Source organism: Canis aureus, chromosome 13 (genome assembly GCF_053574225.1).
Source record: "Canis aureus isolate CA01 chromosome 13, VMU_Caureus_v.1.0, whole genome shotgun sequence".
Taxonomy (NCBI): Eukaryota; Metazoa; Chordata; class Mammalia; order Carnivora; family Canidae; genus Canis; species Canis aureus.
The window spans coordinates 18809065-18824384 of NC_135623.1; the positions used below are offsets into that span (position 1 = coordinate 18809065).

At 51.8% G+C, this 15320-nt stretch overlaps 1 protein-coding gene and 1 long non-coding RNA gene across 18 annotated transcripts in view; one reads left to right on the forward strand and one right to left on the reverse strand.

Moving 5' to 3' along the window:
- The window catches only part of LOC144281984 (BEN domain-containing protein 5), a 1369676-nt gene that overhangs the window by 1147401 nt on the left and 206955 nt on the right, over positions 1–15320 (forward strand). For 13 of the 17 annotated variants that reach the window (XM_077845003.1, XM_077845002.1, XM_077845006.1 and 10 more), the window contains 2 exons: positions 1045–1178; positions 3313–3697. The exons of 2 other annotated variants lie outside the window; for them this stretch is intronic. In XM_077845003.1, the coding sequence (XP_077701129.1) occupies positions 1045–1178; positions 3313–3697 (519 nt within the window). Of the gene's footprint in view, positions 1–1044; positions 1179–3230; positions 3698–15320 lie in introns of all 17 variants that reach the window. 2 more of the 17 variants (XM_077845019.1, XM_077845020.1) reach the window with 2 other exon arrangements.
- On the reverse strand, positions 7883–12559 carry LOC144281987 (uncharacterized). Its single transcript, XR_013350359.1, has 2 exons — positions 12427–12559; positions 7883–12300 (listed from the first exon to the last, which is right to left on the reverse strand). It is a non-coding gene; the product is annotated as an uncharacterized LOC144281987 (long non-coding RNA).

The window sequence follows — 15320 nt, forward strand, 5'->3', positions numbered from 1 at the left end:
TGCATTGGGGATATAGCAGTGGGAACCTTTTAGGAGTTAAAGAAACCATAGCTGCCAGAGTCTCAGTTCAAGCCCAGAACACAAGACCCCAAAATATTTACCACAAGGGGCCAGTTCCAGGTTCAAGTTTCTACCTTTACAACTCTCCTCTTTGAATTTTTACTTTTGACATCTGCAGTGAAAGACGGATCTGGGGAATAAAGTCCGACATCTGTGCAGGAGAAAAAAAAATCTCTTTTAGATTGTCTGCAGTTGAGCTCAGAGTGAGGAAGTGAGGGGAAGTAACATCCGCTTGTATTTGTGTAGCACCTTCCAGTTCGTAGTTCCTTCTGGCTGTACCCTTATCACACGTAAGCTCTGGGTGAGATGCCAGAGGCCTGTTTCTCCCTCCTGGCTCTGCCTCAGACTCACACCTTGGGCAAGCCCCTCTGTCCTCTGAGTTTGAGTCCTGTCGAATGAGAGACTTGGACCAGTTGGCCCACAGGGCCCCTCAAGCTCTGTCATCCTGTGATCTGAAGGCAGTAGAAAGGCAGTAAATGTTACCTGTTACTCTTCTTACATCTGTCTTACCTCAGCCTGTCCTGCGTCGGGACTGTGGGGAGGCTCCACCTCCATAAGAACCATTGTCCCTTTCATGCTTATTAGCACCTGCACTGGCAGAAAAACACCATGTTTTCCTGGGAATTCACTTGGCTTAGAAAGATCTTGATTGTTGAGGGGTCCATGGGCTAGTTAAGCAATCTAAGGGCCATTCCAGCTCCAAGATTCCATAAAAGGCCACCCTTGAAGGTATACTTGGAGAAACCCTGAAGCAAAATCATTGGATATTATTTCAACACTGTATGGCGGTGCTTGTAGCATATTCCTCTGACCCTAGAGTTTGACCTGCACTGCTGCTTTTAGGAGCAGGAGGGACAGGTCTCGGGTTTGTTTACTTTTCCTTTTTAACTGGTCTGGCCTCCATCATTCTCTAGCATTTGAGGTTGTGGGTATTTTGAGCATTTTGACTCATAATGAACCTTGTTCTCTTGATATGCATTTTAGAAGACAAATCTGACCTTGAAAACAGTGTGATGCAGAAGAAAATAAAAATCCCCAAACTTTCTCTCAATCACATAGAAGAAGATGGGGAGGTTAAAGATTATGGGGAAGAAGATTTACAGCTTAGACACCTCAAGGTAACAAAATCTTTCCCTTTTTTTGGAAGTTCATGGGGGCATTGTCAGAATCTTGATGGCTAGAATTCTAGTCTGGCCTCTTCTCCCCATATAAACGTCCTCTGGGAGTTTTTTCAGGTTGGGAGAGTCTTAGGACAGCTAGTGTGCGTTTGCCTTGCTGGCCAGCTTTCCAGGGACCCTGACTCATGCTGTGCCACCACACACTGGCTGATTGGCCCATCTAGGCAGCGTCATCACTGCCGAGGGCCTGGAATGGTGCTTTCCTCTCTGGCCTATAGCTCTGAGCTCCAGGAATATTAAACAGCCATCCTCAGGCAGCAGTTCAGAGCCCATCACTATCAGATGGCCCCTAACAGCTAGGGGGGTAGGCTCCAGAGGAAACAGAATGTGCCGGGTTTACACAAAAGAGTTTGTGGGACCCCAGGTTGGAAGAAAACTTTTACCTGAAGTTGCATCTCCTTTGATGTGCCTCCCAGTTGGTCTCCAGCCTTCACTTGTAAACTCACTGAATATCTTGTGCAATAAGCCAGATTTTTTTTTTTTTTCTGTAAAATGGGTGCCCCAGAGGAAGGGAAGGAGAAAGAAGCCTGCCTTGATCATTGACCATGGTCTGATTTTGGACACAAGGTCAAGGATGTTCCCAAGGCATAGTCCCAGAGATGCGGCTGAGTCCAGATGACGCATTCACTGCACCCATGCTACGGGCCTGGCCCTGTGCTGGTCCCCGGGGTCACGGAGACCAGGCGGATGTGGTCACTGCCCTTGGGGTCTCACAGTGCAGTGATGCAGACAGTTACCTACATGATCAGTACGATTTCAGCAGATAAATTCATCTAAACTAGCAGCCCCTTCTCCCAATGGATAAAACGATGAGATAGGATTTTTGTCATCTAACTCAATCTCAGAAGCATGTTGTTTTTGTTGTTTCTGTTAAGCACCCAGAAACTTACCAAGAGGTTAAGGTGGGCTTGACCTGATGTAGTTAATTTGTCTGGAACCCACTGTCCTTGGTTGTCCACACCTCTCACAAGTGTCCGCCAGTCAGGAGAGCTCCTGGCCCTCCTGACTTGAGTGAGGAATTCGTTTGGTCCTGTAACTCCCACTCCCCCTCAATGGAAGCCTTGTCTACTTGAGCTGCAATTTCCTCAGGCAGCTGAAACCCCAGCCCCTAGATAGTCCTGGATAATTTTCTTCTCAATGAACTATGCTCTATATGTCCACTGTCTTCCTGAGCTTGCACTTGGCGAGAGTCCGAGGATTGGCTGGCAGATGTGGGGGAAGGGGCCTGGTGTTGGAAACGGGGCTCTAGGTTCCCGGCCTGCTGTGTCTGCAAGCTCACCATGTGACCCCAAGCGTAGTCCTTCCCCTCTCTGAGCCTCAGTGTCCTCACCTGGAAAGGGAGGGAGTTAAACTGAAGGAACTTCCAGTGCCAGCATTCTTTGAACTTTTCAGTTAAGTAAACATTTATCAAGCCCCTGCCAAGTGCCAGTTTTGAGTAGGCAGTGGAGGAACAGAGAAAATAAGACGTGGCTCCTGCCCTAGATTAGAACAGATTAGAGTTCTTAGCGTCCTTCCCAATGAAAGCATTCTTGAGGAAAAGGTTACTGCTGGAATGCCCTTTGGTTTTTGTGTGTTAGGGGTGGGAGTGTTTTGTTTTGTCTTGGGGTTTTTTGCCTTTTATGTTTTTGTGGTTGAAGAGATTTGAGTGGTGACTCCCCTGGGATGGTTTGGCCTGGCCTGGTTTCTCACAGATTCTCCCCCAATATACATTAAACACCCCCATGTGCAAGTTCCTGCCTAGGCCCTATGGGCAGGGTGGGCATGGTGGACATGGTATAATGTGCACCAAGGAGGCAGAGTGATGGAACGGAAAAAGCACTGGCCTGGGAAACCACCACCTGCCCAACTCCACCACCAACTGACTGTGTGACCTTAGGCAGGACTCTTCCCCACCCTGAATCTCCATTTCCTCATTTGTAAAATGAAAGGCTTTGACTGAGTGTTTGCACAGGTTTCTCCAAGTACTGATGTTCTGTGGTTCTGTGATTCTAGGATTGTCTGGGGAAATATTGAGCCGCAGTCCAAGAAAGTCCCAGCTGCCCTTGCCTGAACTGACTCTCGTTGTCCTACACAGAGACCCGAGGGGCGGAAGCCGAGCGAAGTGGCGCATAAGAGCATTGAGGCCGTGGTGGCCCGGCTGGAGAAGCAGAACGGCCTGAGCCTGGGCCACGGCACGTGTCCAGAGGAGGTCTTCGTGGAGGCCTCACCGGGCACGGAGGACATGGACAGTCTGGAGGATGCCGTCGTGCCCCGGGCTCTGTACGAGGAGCTGCTGCGCAACTACCAGCAGCAGCAGGAGGAGATGCGCCACCTCCAGCAGGAGCTGGAGCGGACTCGGAGGCAGCTGGTCCAGCAGGCCAAGAAGCTCAAGGAGTACGGGGCACTCGTGTCTGAAATGAAGGAGCTCCGTGACCTCAACCGGAGGCTCCAGGACGTGCTGCTCCTGAGGCTTGGCAGTGGTGAGTGCCCCAGCAGGCTGCCTACCGCTCCACGCAGGGGGTGGGGGGCTTCGTGTGGCTCCTCTGCCAGGAGGTGCGGGCATGCACAGGGTGGGGACACAGGCCACGTGCCCCCGAAGCTAGGGCAAGGCAGAGGCTTGGCCCAGCATCGCCCCGAGGTAGAGCCACTCCCCTCCCACAGTGAGTGTGCAGGAGCCTCTGAGTGCAGCGGCCTCAGCCCCCTCGCACTCAGTGGGCCACCTTGACAGGTGTGGTGCAGAGAACCTGGGCCGTCATTCCTTTAGGCATCCATTCAGCAACAGGCAATACTGGGGGCTGCAGGAAACCTCTCCATGGTGGTTCCAGGAACACGAAGAGAACTAGACATGGTCCTAAAAGGTGTATTGCCTTAGGTCAGAAAGCAATAAATGCCATGGGCGGTTGCAGAAAATGATAGTTTAGAAGTTGGAGGGGTTGTTGGTAACTGAGGGAGACTTCGGGAAGGAGGTGGCCCTTGAGGCAGGCCTTGAAGGGTGGGGGTGTCTCCAGGCACAAGAGGAGGCAGGGACAGCAGGCCGCTGACGATGGGGAAGCGCCCGAGTGTGCTGAGAAGAGGTACCGCACGTGTAGTTTGAGGACAGGTGGTTGAAGCCCTGGAAACCATGCCAGCCGGGGTGTCGGGCTTGTTTGAGAGGGAAGGAGGAACACTAAACAGCTTTGAGGAAGAGGCACATGCCCTTGGGAGGATTAACACGAAGATGTAGAAAACTCCTTGGGTTTGCTCGTAGAAGAGCCGAAGAGGCTCTTAGCGCTGCAAGCAGTATTAACAAAGCCAAGGTTTAGGTTTTCTCACCTAACGTGGTTTAGAAGCCGGAATCAGGAAATTTAAAAAGCAGCAGCCTTGACAGCAGGGAGAAACAACTGCCTAGCAGAGAGAACAAGAGAGAAACCCTCTCTCAGAACACAAGACACCAGAATTGTAAGAGAGGCGGGTCAGTACTGCAGAAACCCGGGTAACACGGGTTCACAGCCTCCACGTCCCCGGAGGACAGTCATTAATAACCCTGGGCCAGGGTTTTTCGCTTAAAAATGGGAGCAATCTAGTTTAGAAACACAAGTTCTATTCCCAAAGTTTGAATCAAATATAATTTTGCTCTCAAGAAGGAAGGTTTGTGTTATCTAGATAATAGGTTTCTATGTAAAGCCTCATTCATTCCTCTTTGATGTTTAGATAAATGTGCTCCTACCCTGCCTTACTTATATTTATAGGTACCTTTTATATCTTAAAGTGTGTTCCCGAGGCAGCATCTCGGTAGATCTTCAGAAGGGCCGAGAGGCCTTTCCGTGCCTTTGTCACAGAGAAGGAAACTGAGGTTGGGACTTACCCAGACTCACTGGGGAGTCAGAGACAGAATACATGTCAGACCAAGTCCCCTGATACCTAGGCCAGTAATTTCCCCACTTTCCAACCCGGCCTTGGCCTCGACCCTTCTCCCAAGTCGTAGCCCGTCCAGGTGCACAGTGGCACGGAGGGTCACATGTGGTACACAGCGTTTCTATATCAAAATAAAATCTTAAAGAGAAGCCCTAACCGTAAAAATTCGCAGAAGCTATATTGGTCCTGGAGTGGGGGGTGGGGAGAGAACTGGAGTCTTCAGAGAGAGGAAGTGTTTCCTGGTCTTCAAACGAATAATTTTTATTTTCACTTCACCTTGTACGCTACACCTTTCTGTAAACTTCTTGTGGGGAAAAGCACAGTAACAACAAAAACTCTCCGCACCATTGTTTCATCTCCTAGGGAAACTACCTATTTTGTATGATCGTGAACTGGGCTTAAACTCCAGAAACCACTCCTGGACCTCTGGGGCAATACAACGCCTCTGTGTTTTGCATCACTATGTGCCATCTGTCATCTGAAAACACTTAGGCACACTTGACCTCAGCCAGGTTCGGTGTCTTGGACTGTCCAGGCTCCTGTGCCGCACAGCCTTGGATGCCATCCTGAGGACGAGTGGCAGGCTCTTCCCTGATCAGAGTCCCCGTTGTCTTCACAGTGCGTGGGCTGCATGTAAGGCAGCTCAAGCCACAGGTGTGTGTGGAGCAGCCACCACGTGCATGCCCCGTGCTCTAGGGGCCCTGGGCATCTGGAACACCACACGGACGGTCTCTGACCTGGAAAGGCTTAAAGTCCGTTGGTTAGCCCTTGCTGATTGGAGAACAATAATGTGCCACAGTCTGAGACAAATCCACAGGAGTATAATAGAAGGGTTTCTACCCTGAGGGGAGTTTGAATCTTTGCATGGAACCCACCAGGCCCAGATACATACCCAGCTTTCCTGCTTCCCACCCTGGCTTTGGGAACATTCTTTCCTTCTTTCCTTCTTCCCTTTCTTCCTTGCTTCCTTCCCTCCTTCCCTGTTTTCTTCTTCTAGTTATTCCCTGGTCTCTTGCCGTGTAGTGGTGAGAGTTTGACCTATTTCACATATAGCCCTTGTCTTCTGCCCTGGAAGAGGTCGGTTTGATGAAGGAGGTAGCCACTGACACAACTAGTGACAGCACTGGGCATAAATGTCACCATGAGGACAAAAGCACGTGAGGCCGTGGGACTGCAGAGAGGGGCGCCCACAGAACTGGGGGCGGGGGTGGGGGAAGAAAGGCTTCCTGAAGAGAAGAGAAGGCTTCCTTCCAGAGAACACCTCTCAGACCCTTGGTGTTCTCCTCTGCAAAGTGGAAATAATAATTTCCCTCACAGCCTTGTGACGCACGCATGGTACCTGGCATTCTGGCTGGGGCCCGCTTACCGTCGGCCTCTTTCTCACACCACCTGGTGGAGGGGCTGACAAGGGGCCCAGTTTGGTTTTTAACTGTCTCCCCTAACTAGTAATTGGCTGTATGACCTTGGGTAGGTTAACTAACTTCTCTGTCAGGGCCTTCTGGGAGAGAAGATAACAGGCGATACGCATGTGTCTGTATATGTTAACTCATCCAACGCTGACCATACGCTTTCTGAGCCTAGGGGCCTAGAGAGATACGAAGAAGACTAAGACGTTGGAAGCTGGGGTGTGGGTAGTGATGGAGGTAAACATGTAAGCATAGGGTTGAAATGCAGTCTTCCGAGCCCTGGAGGAGGGGGGCTAGCCTAGAGCCTTTGAAGGTGGAAGTGTCTTGGTGAGTCTGGGAGGACACCACCCTCTGTAACAGCACCTCATCTGTACAGGTCAGCAGGAAACTGGTAACGTGGCAGAGGAGAGCCAGGAAGTGCCTAACACTGTCCTCGTTCTTGGCGTCATATGTCCCGAGAGCACGTCCTGAGCTATACCACCCTTGGCCCCCTGAGCCTGACCCAAGCAGTGTCCTTAGGGGCCCTTCCTTGTGCATTTTCTCCCGTCCACCTTGTCTGGGGGCCCAGCTCAGTGGCCTCTGTCCAGCTGGGGTGCTGGGCCATCTGCAGTGTAACAGGCAGGTGCAGAGGCAAGAGAGGCCCCTGGGTCAGTGATGCTCGGTTTTAAGAGGAAGCCTCCCTGCTTGGGAGAATCCTTGCTGACTGCTCCAGACCCTGGCGTCCCGCAGTTGGTAGATGAGAAGGCGCAGAGAGTGGGAGTGTGGCCCCTGAGCAGAGTGCTGAGCGGCCCTCCAGCAGCCAGGAGTTGTCACCGTGCGCCTGGTGGAGGTCGGGGCCCGAAGAAAAGAGGACAGCAGCAAGATAGCATAAGAGGTTTCCAAGACCTCCCTGGATGGCTCACTGCTTCCTTTGCGTACTTACTAACTCATCTTTCATTCGTTCCACGAATACACACAAGCTGGATGTGACAGGACGGATTCTCTAGAGCAGAGAGCACTGGGGTCGTGACAGAGCTTACCCAGGGACTGAACCAGTGTCCTCGTGTTGCTGGTGAGACAGGCCCAGAGCGCGTCACAGGCCTGTTGCCAGGGGTCTCCTGATGCCGGGTCCCACGTGCCTCCCTGCCCTTACCTACGTGGCCTCCTTTAACCCCTGGACTTCATCGTCACGGCTGCGGGTGTGACTCCTCTGCCCCCATGCCCCACAAAGGACCTCTTCCCTGTGACACAGAACGTGCCTTCTGTGAGGGGAGCGTGGGAAGTAGCCCCCTCTGATGAGCCCCACGGTCCCTGCGAGGGTTGCTCCTGTCAGGGCCTCTGTGACAACATCAAGCTTAAGTGAGGAAGCAGATGTCAACAATAAAGCCATGTGAGCAGCACATTATGTTTAATAAATGCCAGGCTCTTTCTCCTTTGGTGCCCTCTTTTGCCCCCCGCCCTCCCGCCAAGGAAGCAAGTGCTGAGGACTCAGAAGACATGTGGATATTCCAGCTGCTAAAGTACAGATTCATTTGTGCATACGTCCATTATTTTCATTCATTCGGCAAATATTTACGCCTCCTTGGTGCCAGGACTGGGTTAGGTGCTAGGAATATAGAAACAAGACGGTCCCGTTTTTAAAGCCAGAGCCTTAGAGTTCTCTTAATGGGGGCTTGGCCGACTGGGAATTCCAAGGGCCTGGCGGGAAGCACACCGTGGGCAGCCAGTTGCCAGGGGGAGCTTGGGTGTACAAGGGGGACTCCGGGGTCTCTCTCGGTTTCTCCTGGGCCCCGTCCCTTGTATCAGAGGTCAAGGACAAAAGCTTAGATATTGTCCTCAGTGTTAGCACAAGTGCCTCTCAGTGAAGCTCATTTTGGTGCAATTCAAGTGATTTTAGTTCAGCTGACGCCAGAAAGGGCTCTGTGAGGGATATAGAGAGGGGGACACAATCGCTGCCTTCGAGGTGCGCACCCAGGCCAGTGGGGGCACACACGGTACCCAGCACCACTCCAGGCAGGACAAAGCAAGTGCTGTAACTGCAGGAGGGAGCCACATACTGGTTTTAGATTTTGGGTGTGCTTTGTCAGGGAACGTAGGTGGAAATGATGGATTCGGACCAGGAAGAGGCATGGGCGATGAGCGCAAGAGCAGTAACTCACACGCGTGTGACACTTGACAGTTTCAAAGCACCTTGATATTTTTATGTCATCAGACACTGGCGACGGCTGTACTGCGAGGCCAGGTAAGGGTGATTATCCCCATTTGAGTTCGGAGAAGCAAAAAGAAGAGCTAATATCCCTGTTGGCCAGATCACAAGCTGGTTGAGATTTTTGAGGGGGAAAGCCGTTGTGGTCTGCAAATCTGTCTTGGCTCCTCAGAGCTGCGTTTCTATCACCTCTGTTCCCCTCTGGGCTCGTGCCTTGTGTTCTGTCCAAGGTCCGTTAAAATACCAGCTTTGATCTTTAAAATCCTTTGCGGTCCGAGCCGGATTCTTGAAGCACAGGTTTCTGATGGTGCCTTTGAAAAGGCAGCTAATGTCAGCCAAGTGCCTCCTGCTGGCTTTCCCCTGTGCTGGAGGCCGCCGGGCTTCGGCAGCAGACGTCACTGGGGTTTGAATCTCGGCTCTCTGGGTCAGTACGTGTGCCACTTCAAGTAAATGATTGAGCCCTTCTCAGCCTCTGTCTTCTCTTCTGGAGGATGGGTATCTTAATGCCTGCCACGTAGCCAGCTTGCTGATTGACAGCCTGCGCGGGACAGAAGTGCTGGGGTTTTGAACCCTGGCTTTTCTGTGGTCTCATTTGTTACTTAGCTTTCTGGGCCTTCGTTTCCTCATCTGTAGAGCAGGGTCAGTGACATCACCAGCCATTACAGTTCTTATGAGGAGGAAATGAGCAAATGGGTGTGACGAGCGCTGTCCAGGGGCCGCACATAGTAAGTGCACAGTGGGTTCGGCATAAATGACGTGGGATCATTTGAGCTTGCACGTGCGATAACGTTTGTACGATGCTTGGTGTATCGTAGACTCGTTGTCCTGCAGCAGAACTCAGGTGTGGTTGTCTTGGCGTGTCTTAATCTTTGGTCAACCCCTACCGTCTCCTGGACACTGCTGCTTCCCTTGGTAAGTCCTTGGAAATCATTCTTACCTCGTCCATTTTACAACCTCGCCTGGACTCGATCTCAGGTTCACTGGTCGGTAGTTGATAGAATTCTCCCTCCACCCACTGTCCTGGGCGGCATTCAGGCCTTCCGTCCACAGCCTCAGCCACTCCTTTTGCTCCCCTCAGTCCTTCAGACCTCACTCTTCGTGGCTTATCTCCTCTTTGCCGGGGCGCTCCTCCCGGGCCTGTCCATCTCAGAACCCCTTGCCATATCCTGCAGCCTCAGTCCGTTGTCACCAATAAGCAGGAGCACTCACAGAGTGGGCGGTGAGGGAGGGTGCAAGAGGATGGGTGAGAGACACCTGTCAGGTCGGGTGTGTGTGTCCCCGTTGCACAGGTGAGGCCCAGGAGGCCCACGAGCTGCTGGCTGCCTCAGTGAGTGGCGGGGTGGGGCCAAAACCCTGTGCCCCATCCCTCCTCGACTTGGATGGCAAGAAAAGGTCTAGCAGTGAGAAGTGCAATTGCTGCTCTGAAAGAAATGGGTTATCTTCTACTTTGAGGGGATTTTGCACCATTGACTGAAAGGTTACCTACAACTCCTCCTAGATTATTTTAAGAACAGATTTCGGAGTGACAGGGCAGTCCAGGACCCTCCTTCCTTTTTCTCCCTGGGGTTCATCTTTATAGGGCAACGGGGCTGGGGCTAAGGGCAACTCCAGGCTGTCCCTTTGCTACCTGCTTGGGTCGCTAGAACAGGTAGGTGCTGCCGGGCTCTCCTCCATCTCCAGGATAGCAAGGTACTTTACCCTTAGAACAGGGCTTCGCCTGGTGGTCACTGGCTTTGGGGTGGCCGTGTGGCAGGCTTGTTCTCTGCTGGATTTGCCAGTCAGAGGGTACAGAGGTTGGAGAGAGCTCCTTACAGGCAAGGGGTGGCCTCTTTGAACACCTGCTTTGGGCCTGACCCTCAGTGCTTGTCATACGAGAACAGCCTCTGCAGTAGAGAGGATCATCGGCTGAGGCCTGGAGAGCAGGCTCAGAGCGTTCAAGGACCCTTTCTGAGGCCACCCAACCAGGAGATGCTAGAGCCAGGTTTCAGATTGAGGCCTTTTCCATACACCAGGCAGGCTCATCCCACAGGCATCCAGCCCCGTGTGTCTGCGGTGGCTGCATCTCCCCCGCCTTCGTGATTAGACCCCTTTACTGCTCCAGTGGCTCGTGGGACTGCTTAACCTTTGAGTTACTGGATGGGATGTTACCTGCCTAATTTAAGAGCCTGCTGTTTCTCCATAGTTTTAGCCTTACCAAGCCACACGGTCTCGAGACACCAACCAGAAGGTTCCTAGAGTTTTTATAGAAAGTATCTCTTTAAATAAAAACCCAACCCAGCCTCTCACCCCCATCTTCTAGCTGGGAAAACTGAGGACCAGAGAGGGAAGAGGACCAGAGAGGGAACAGGATGTGCCTAGGCCATGTGGAATCTGAACAAATTCATCATCACGAAGCAACAGAAGGTTAATAGTGGAGCCAGGATGAATGGATAGAACCAGTCTGGTTGCTAGGGTTCAGCAGGGCCCGGAGTCTGGCTACAGCCTCCGTTATGTTCCAGGCAGCTGAGTTTGGTTGGAGATAATTCTTATAGGGAGTCCCAGAGCTCCCTCAGTGCAGCCTCCTGCACAGGACAGGAAGCCTTCCCTAGCCTCCCTACGAAATGACCATCCAGCCTCCTGTGACACCCCCCAGAGGCAGAAAGCTCACTCACTGCCTTCCAGGGTGGCCCATTCCGTTACCGGATGGCTCTGACTCAAGGGAAACTTTTTTGTGTGTGTGCAGGAACATTTTTTAGACTCTTCCTTTGTTCCAGACCATGCACTGGGCCCAGGACAATCAAATAGCTAAGACGCTGGTGCTGCCTTAAAGAGTCACAGCCTCATCAGCAGCTGGGGGGAAATACAGTGTGAGCCTTGCGCGCTCGCAGGAAGGCTCCTTAGGGGACCAGGGTACTGTAGATGGCTGCAAGGCCCACACGAGGATCTAGTTAGGGTTAGCCAAGTGAAGAGGAAGGGAGCAGTACATCAGGCAGCAAGACAGCCTGAACAAAGATTTAGAGCCGAGAGAAGCTGGCTGGACTGCACAGTGAAGAGGTAGCAGGGGGAGTGCTGTCTGGTGGGATGGACTTGTGCTGCTCTGCACACTCCTGCCCTTTGGATGCTGCCTGGGTCCAGATGGTTGGGTGAGGAGGGAAGAAAAGCCACAGATGAAGAACCAGCCCACCAGCTGGCGGATGATAGGCTCAGAGTTCCTAGAGGTGAGATGACTCCTGGGTACGCCCCTGCCTCCCCACTGCCCCCTGTGGAGTTCTTCACGGGTGCTCCTCCCCCCCAAGAAGGTCAGAGATGAGCTGAGAGTCCCAGAGGAGCCTGTGAAATCTGAAGCCTGCCTTTGGCCGAGGACATGTAGAGCAGTGGAAGGAGCAACTCTTCAGAGTCTAACAGCCCAGAACTCGAGTCCTCAGCACCTATGTGGTTTCTGGCACATTACCTGTCTGAGTCTCTCTGGAGAGAATAAGATCCGTTTTGCAGGACTTCCATGAGGGATAGCTTGTTTCATTCAACACATGTTTAATGACTGATGTGTGCCCGAGACGTTGTACTGGGTGCTGTGGAGATAGCAGTGGACAGGACCGTGGCTGCCCTTGGAGCCTGCAGTCTAGCCAGGGGGATGCAAGAGAAATGGTTACTTGAGATCAGGGTGAAAAGTATTACAACGATTTCAGAAAAAGAGATTCTGGTGTAAGGCATATAACAAAGAAGACATTCAGTAGGTATTGGTCACCTCAGGGAGAAGCAAATTTGAAATGGGCACCCACAGTTCCTCAGAGTGGGGAAGATGCCCCGATCCCATGACTGTGGCCCTGGGCCTGCTTCTGCCTCCCTTACTGGGCTTCCGCCCCATGGAGACCGGGGTGCTCACAGGTGCATTCCGACTCCGCTGCTCTGTGTTCTGACCGCTGAGGAGGGGACCCCACTGTGGGGCATCCAGCTGAGCTGCAAGGACTGGCCCAATCTGGTACCTCAGGCTATACTGGCTTTTCCTGCCTGTGCCCAGCAAAGCCTGCTCCAGCCCGTGGTCATGGAAGGTGCTGGAAAAAAGGGGGGGGAGTGGCAGGGAGGACCCAAAGAGCCACTGCTTCCTCTGATCCCATCCCCTGCCTGACCACCCCTCCACCTTCTCCACCAGACATCCTCACTGCAGCCCCCTCAAAGTCACGGAATCAGTAGTGACCTCTCCCCAGACCCTTGTAGAGCATCACACCGCCGGCTTCCTGGCCGGTCACAGAGCCTTGACTACGTGCCACGTGCCTTCACTGTATGAGAGTGACTCCCCACCCCAGTCCTTCACTCCCAGTGAGCTCCTGCCCATCCGTCCTCCGTACCGCCGTGCGGAAGTGTGTGACTATCCTTCTGAAGCCTTCCTAGTCTCTTCCAGGTACAGCATCCCTCCTTTGCCTTTGTTCCCAAGTCTTTATCCTGACCCTTGTCAACCACGTGGGGTGGTGATCTGTTGCAGGTCTTTTGTCCCTGCTGGGCTGTGAGCCACTCAGGGCCATCTAGCCCAGGACTGGCACTTAGTAGACGCTTAGCAGATTCTCACTGTAGGAATGTCCCCGCCCTCACTGGAGGCATAATGGGGCTAAGAAGCAGATGCATAGTGACAATAGCCCTGAAAGTGGCTGATGCCATTTGAGAAGGAATGATGGGGTCCACAATGGGGATCCGCCTGCCTGGCTCGGGGCGTCTCCCCTGCCTCTTTCCAAGGCTCTTGCGTACCCCCTTCTTTGTTATCTTGCTATTCCTACGTTTGGGTCTTTTCAAACAGAGTGGAATCCTTGTTCTTCTACCCTATCCAGTGGCCTCTGTGCCACAGGAGGGGTTCCGAATGCAAGTAAGAATTTTTACTTGATCCACTTTGCATTTAGGAATAAATTGAATTACACCTGTAGCAGAGAAACTTCCTATTCACTGACAGGAGCAAATGGAATGATTTAGTACTTTTTAAGAAAAACCTGATATTATTAGCCTTTCCGTTTCAGCCGAAGTCAGAAATGGTATTTCGTGTTCAAACAAAGACATAGATTTTGAAGAAACAGGTGACTTCTGAACCTCCTGGAAGTCACCCAAGCATTAACTCATTTTAGAAAGGTCTTCAGGAAGAACAGCAGTAGTCTAACTTGTGCCAGACAGAAACAGAGGAATGATATAATTTTGTTTATTTGTTGTGCCAACAAACATTTATCAAGCCCCTTACTCTGTGCCGTGATTCCCATTTTATGGAAGAGACCCATGGGGCTTAAAAGGTAAAATAAATAACAGAACCTGTTCTTCCACCAAGTTTGCTGAATAAATCCAGTGCTTCTCTATCAAATCACAGCTATTTGTATGCAAAGCAATGGAGTTTCACAGGTAAAAGTCTCCACTCCTGCAGAACTGGGACAAACTGTATTTTCTTGGGAACCCCAGTGCCTCCCAGGGCCTCGATCTTGGGATGCCAGCAGGGATTGTGTGCTGGATGGGTTCCTGAATGACTGAATGAAAAGACAAGTACTACCTTTTATACTTTTTTAAAAGCTTCCTTTACCCAGCTGAGAGGTTTCTCTCCATGGAAGGTGTATTTTCCCCAGAATAAACCCAAAGTGGATCAAAAGGCTTTTTTTAAAAAAAAATTCCTACTCTTCCCACAAAGTGAAAAAAAGTTCCTTTGTTACTTAAAATATCTGCACCAGATCGTACAATGCTGTCTCTTAGCGCAAGTGCTTATTATTGTGGCTAATTTGGTCACATGTGTTTAAAGGAGAACAATGCCTCAGAAATTTTTAAAAGCAAAACAGCAATCTGAGGCATTTGTTGTAATGAGATGTAAATTGCCAACATCGGGTAGTAGAGCCGACTAAAATTTGCAATGAAATGTTTTTCTCCCCCTTCCCTTAAATTAAACACGCTAGAGGCCCTCCCTCTTCTCCCCAAAGAAATCACATGCTCTTTTTGTTCCTTTTCTTTCGGATTCTGTAATACTGAACACCCCCTTTTACTGATCGATTCATTCCTTCATTCATCTGCCATTCGGGGAGCCTCTGTTTTGTGCCGCCTCAGTGCTGGGCTCTTCCAGAGGCATTTTCGACCCCCCACTTTGCAGGTAGGAGAAGCCGAGGCACGGAGAGGTGAGGTGACTCGTGTAAGGTCATGCAGCTCTGATTCACACCCGGTCCCCTGAGGAACGCCTCCCAGGACGTGTGCCTTCGGCTGGCCTGCCATCCTTGCTGAGGCCGAGGAGCCAAGCACCTTCTGTATACGGTGCTGAAGAAGGGGGAGTCGCAGAGAGCAGCCTTGGGTGCTGCCGAGGGCGGTGGGGAACAGTTTTCCTTGAAGGCCACCAGAGCCCTATACAGTAGTCCCGGAGGAGACAGCCCGAGCCCAGGGCTGTGCCAGGGGTGCCAGGACGGCTCTGTGTCCACCGAAGCCACGGTTTAGCAGTGACTAACGGAAGCAGCCAGGGATAATGGGGGGGTGGGTGGGCGGCGAGCATCGTGTCCTGAGGGCCCACTCGGCGCCAGACGCTGCAGTGGTCATTTCATATATATGGTCAACTCATCTTCAGTCTTGCCAGGCCTCCATTGTGGCTCCTTCCTTCAGGTGAGCCAACAGGGTCAGAAAGGTTAAGTAATTATTAAT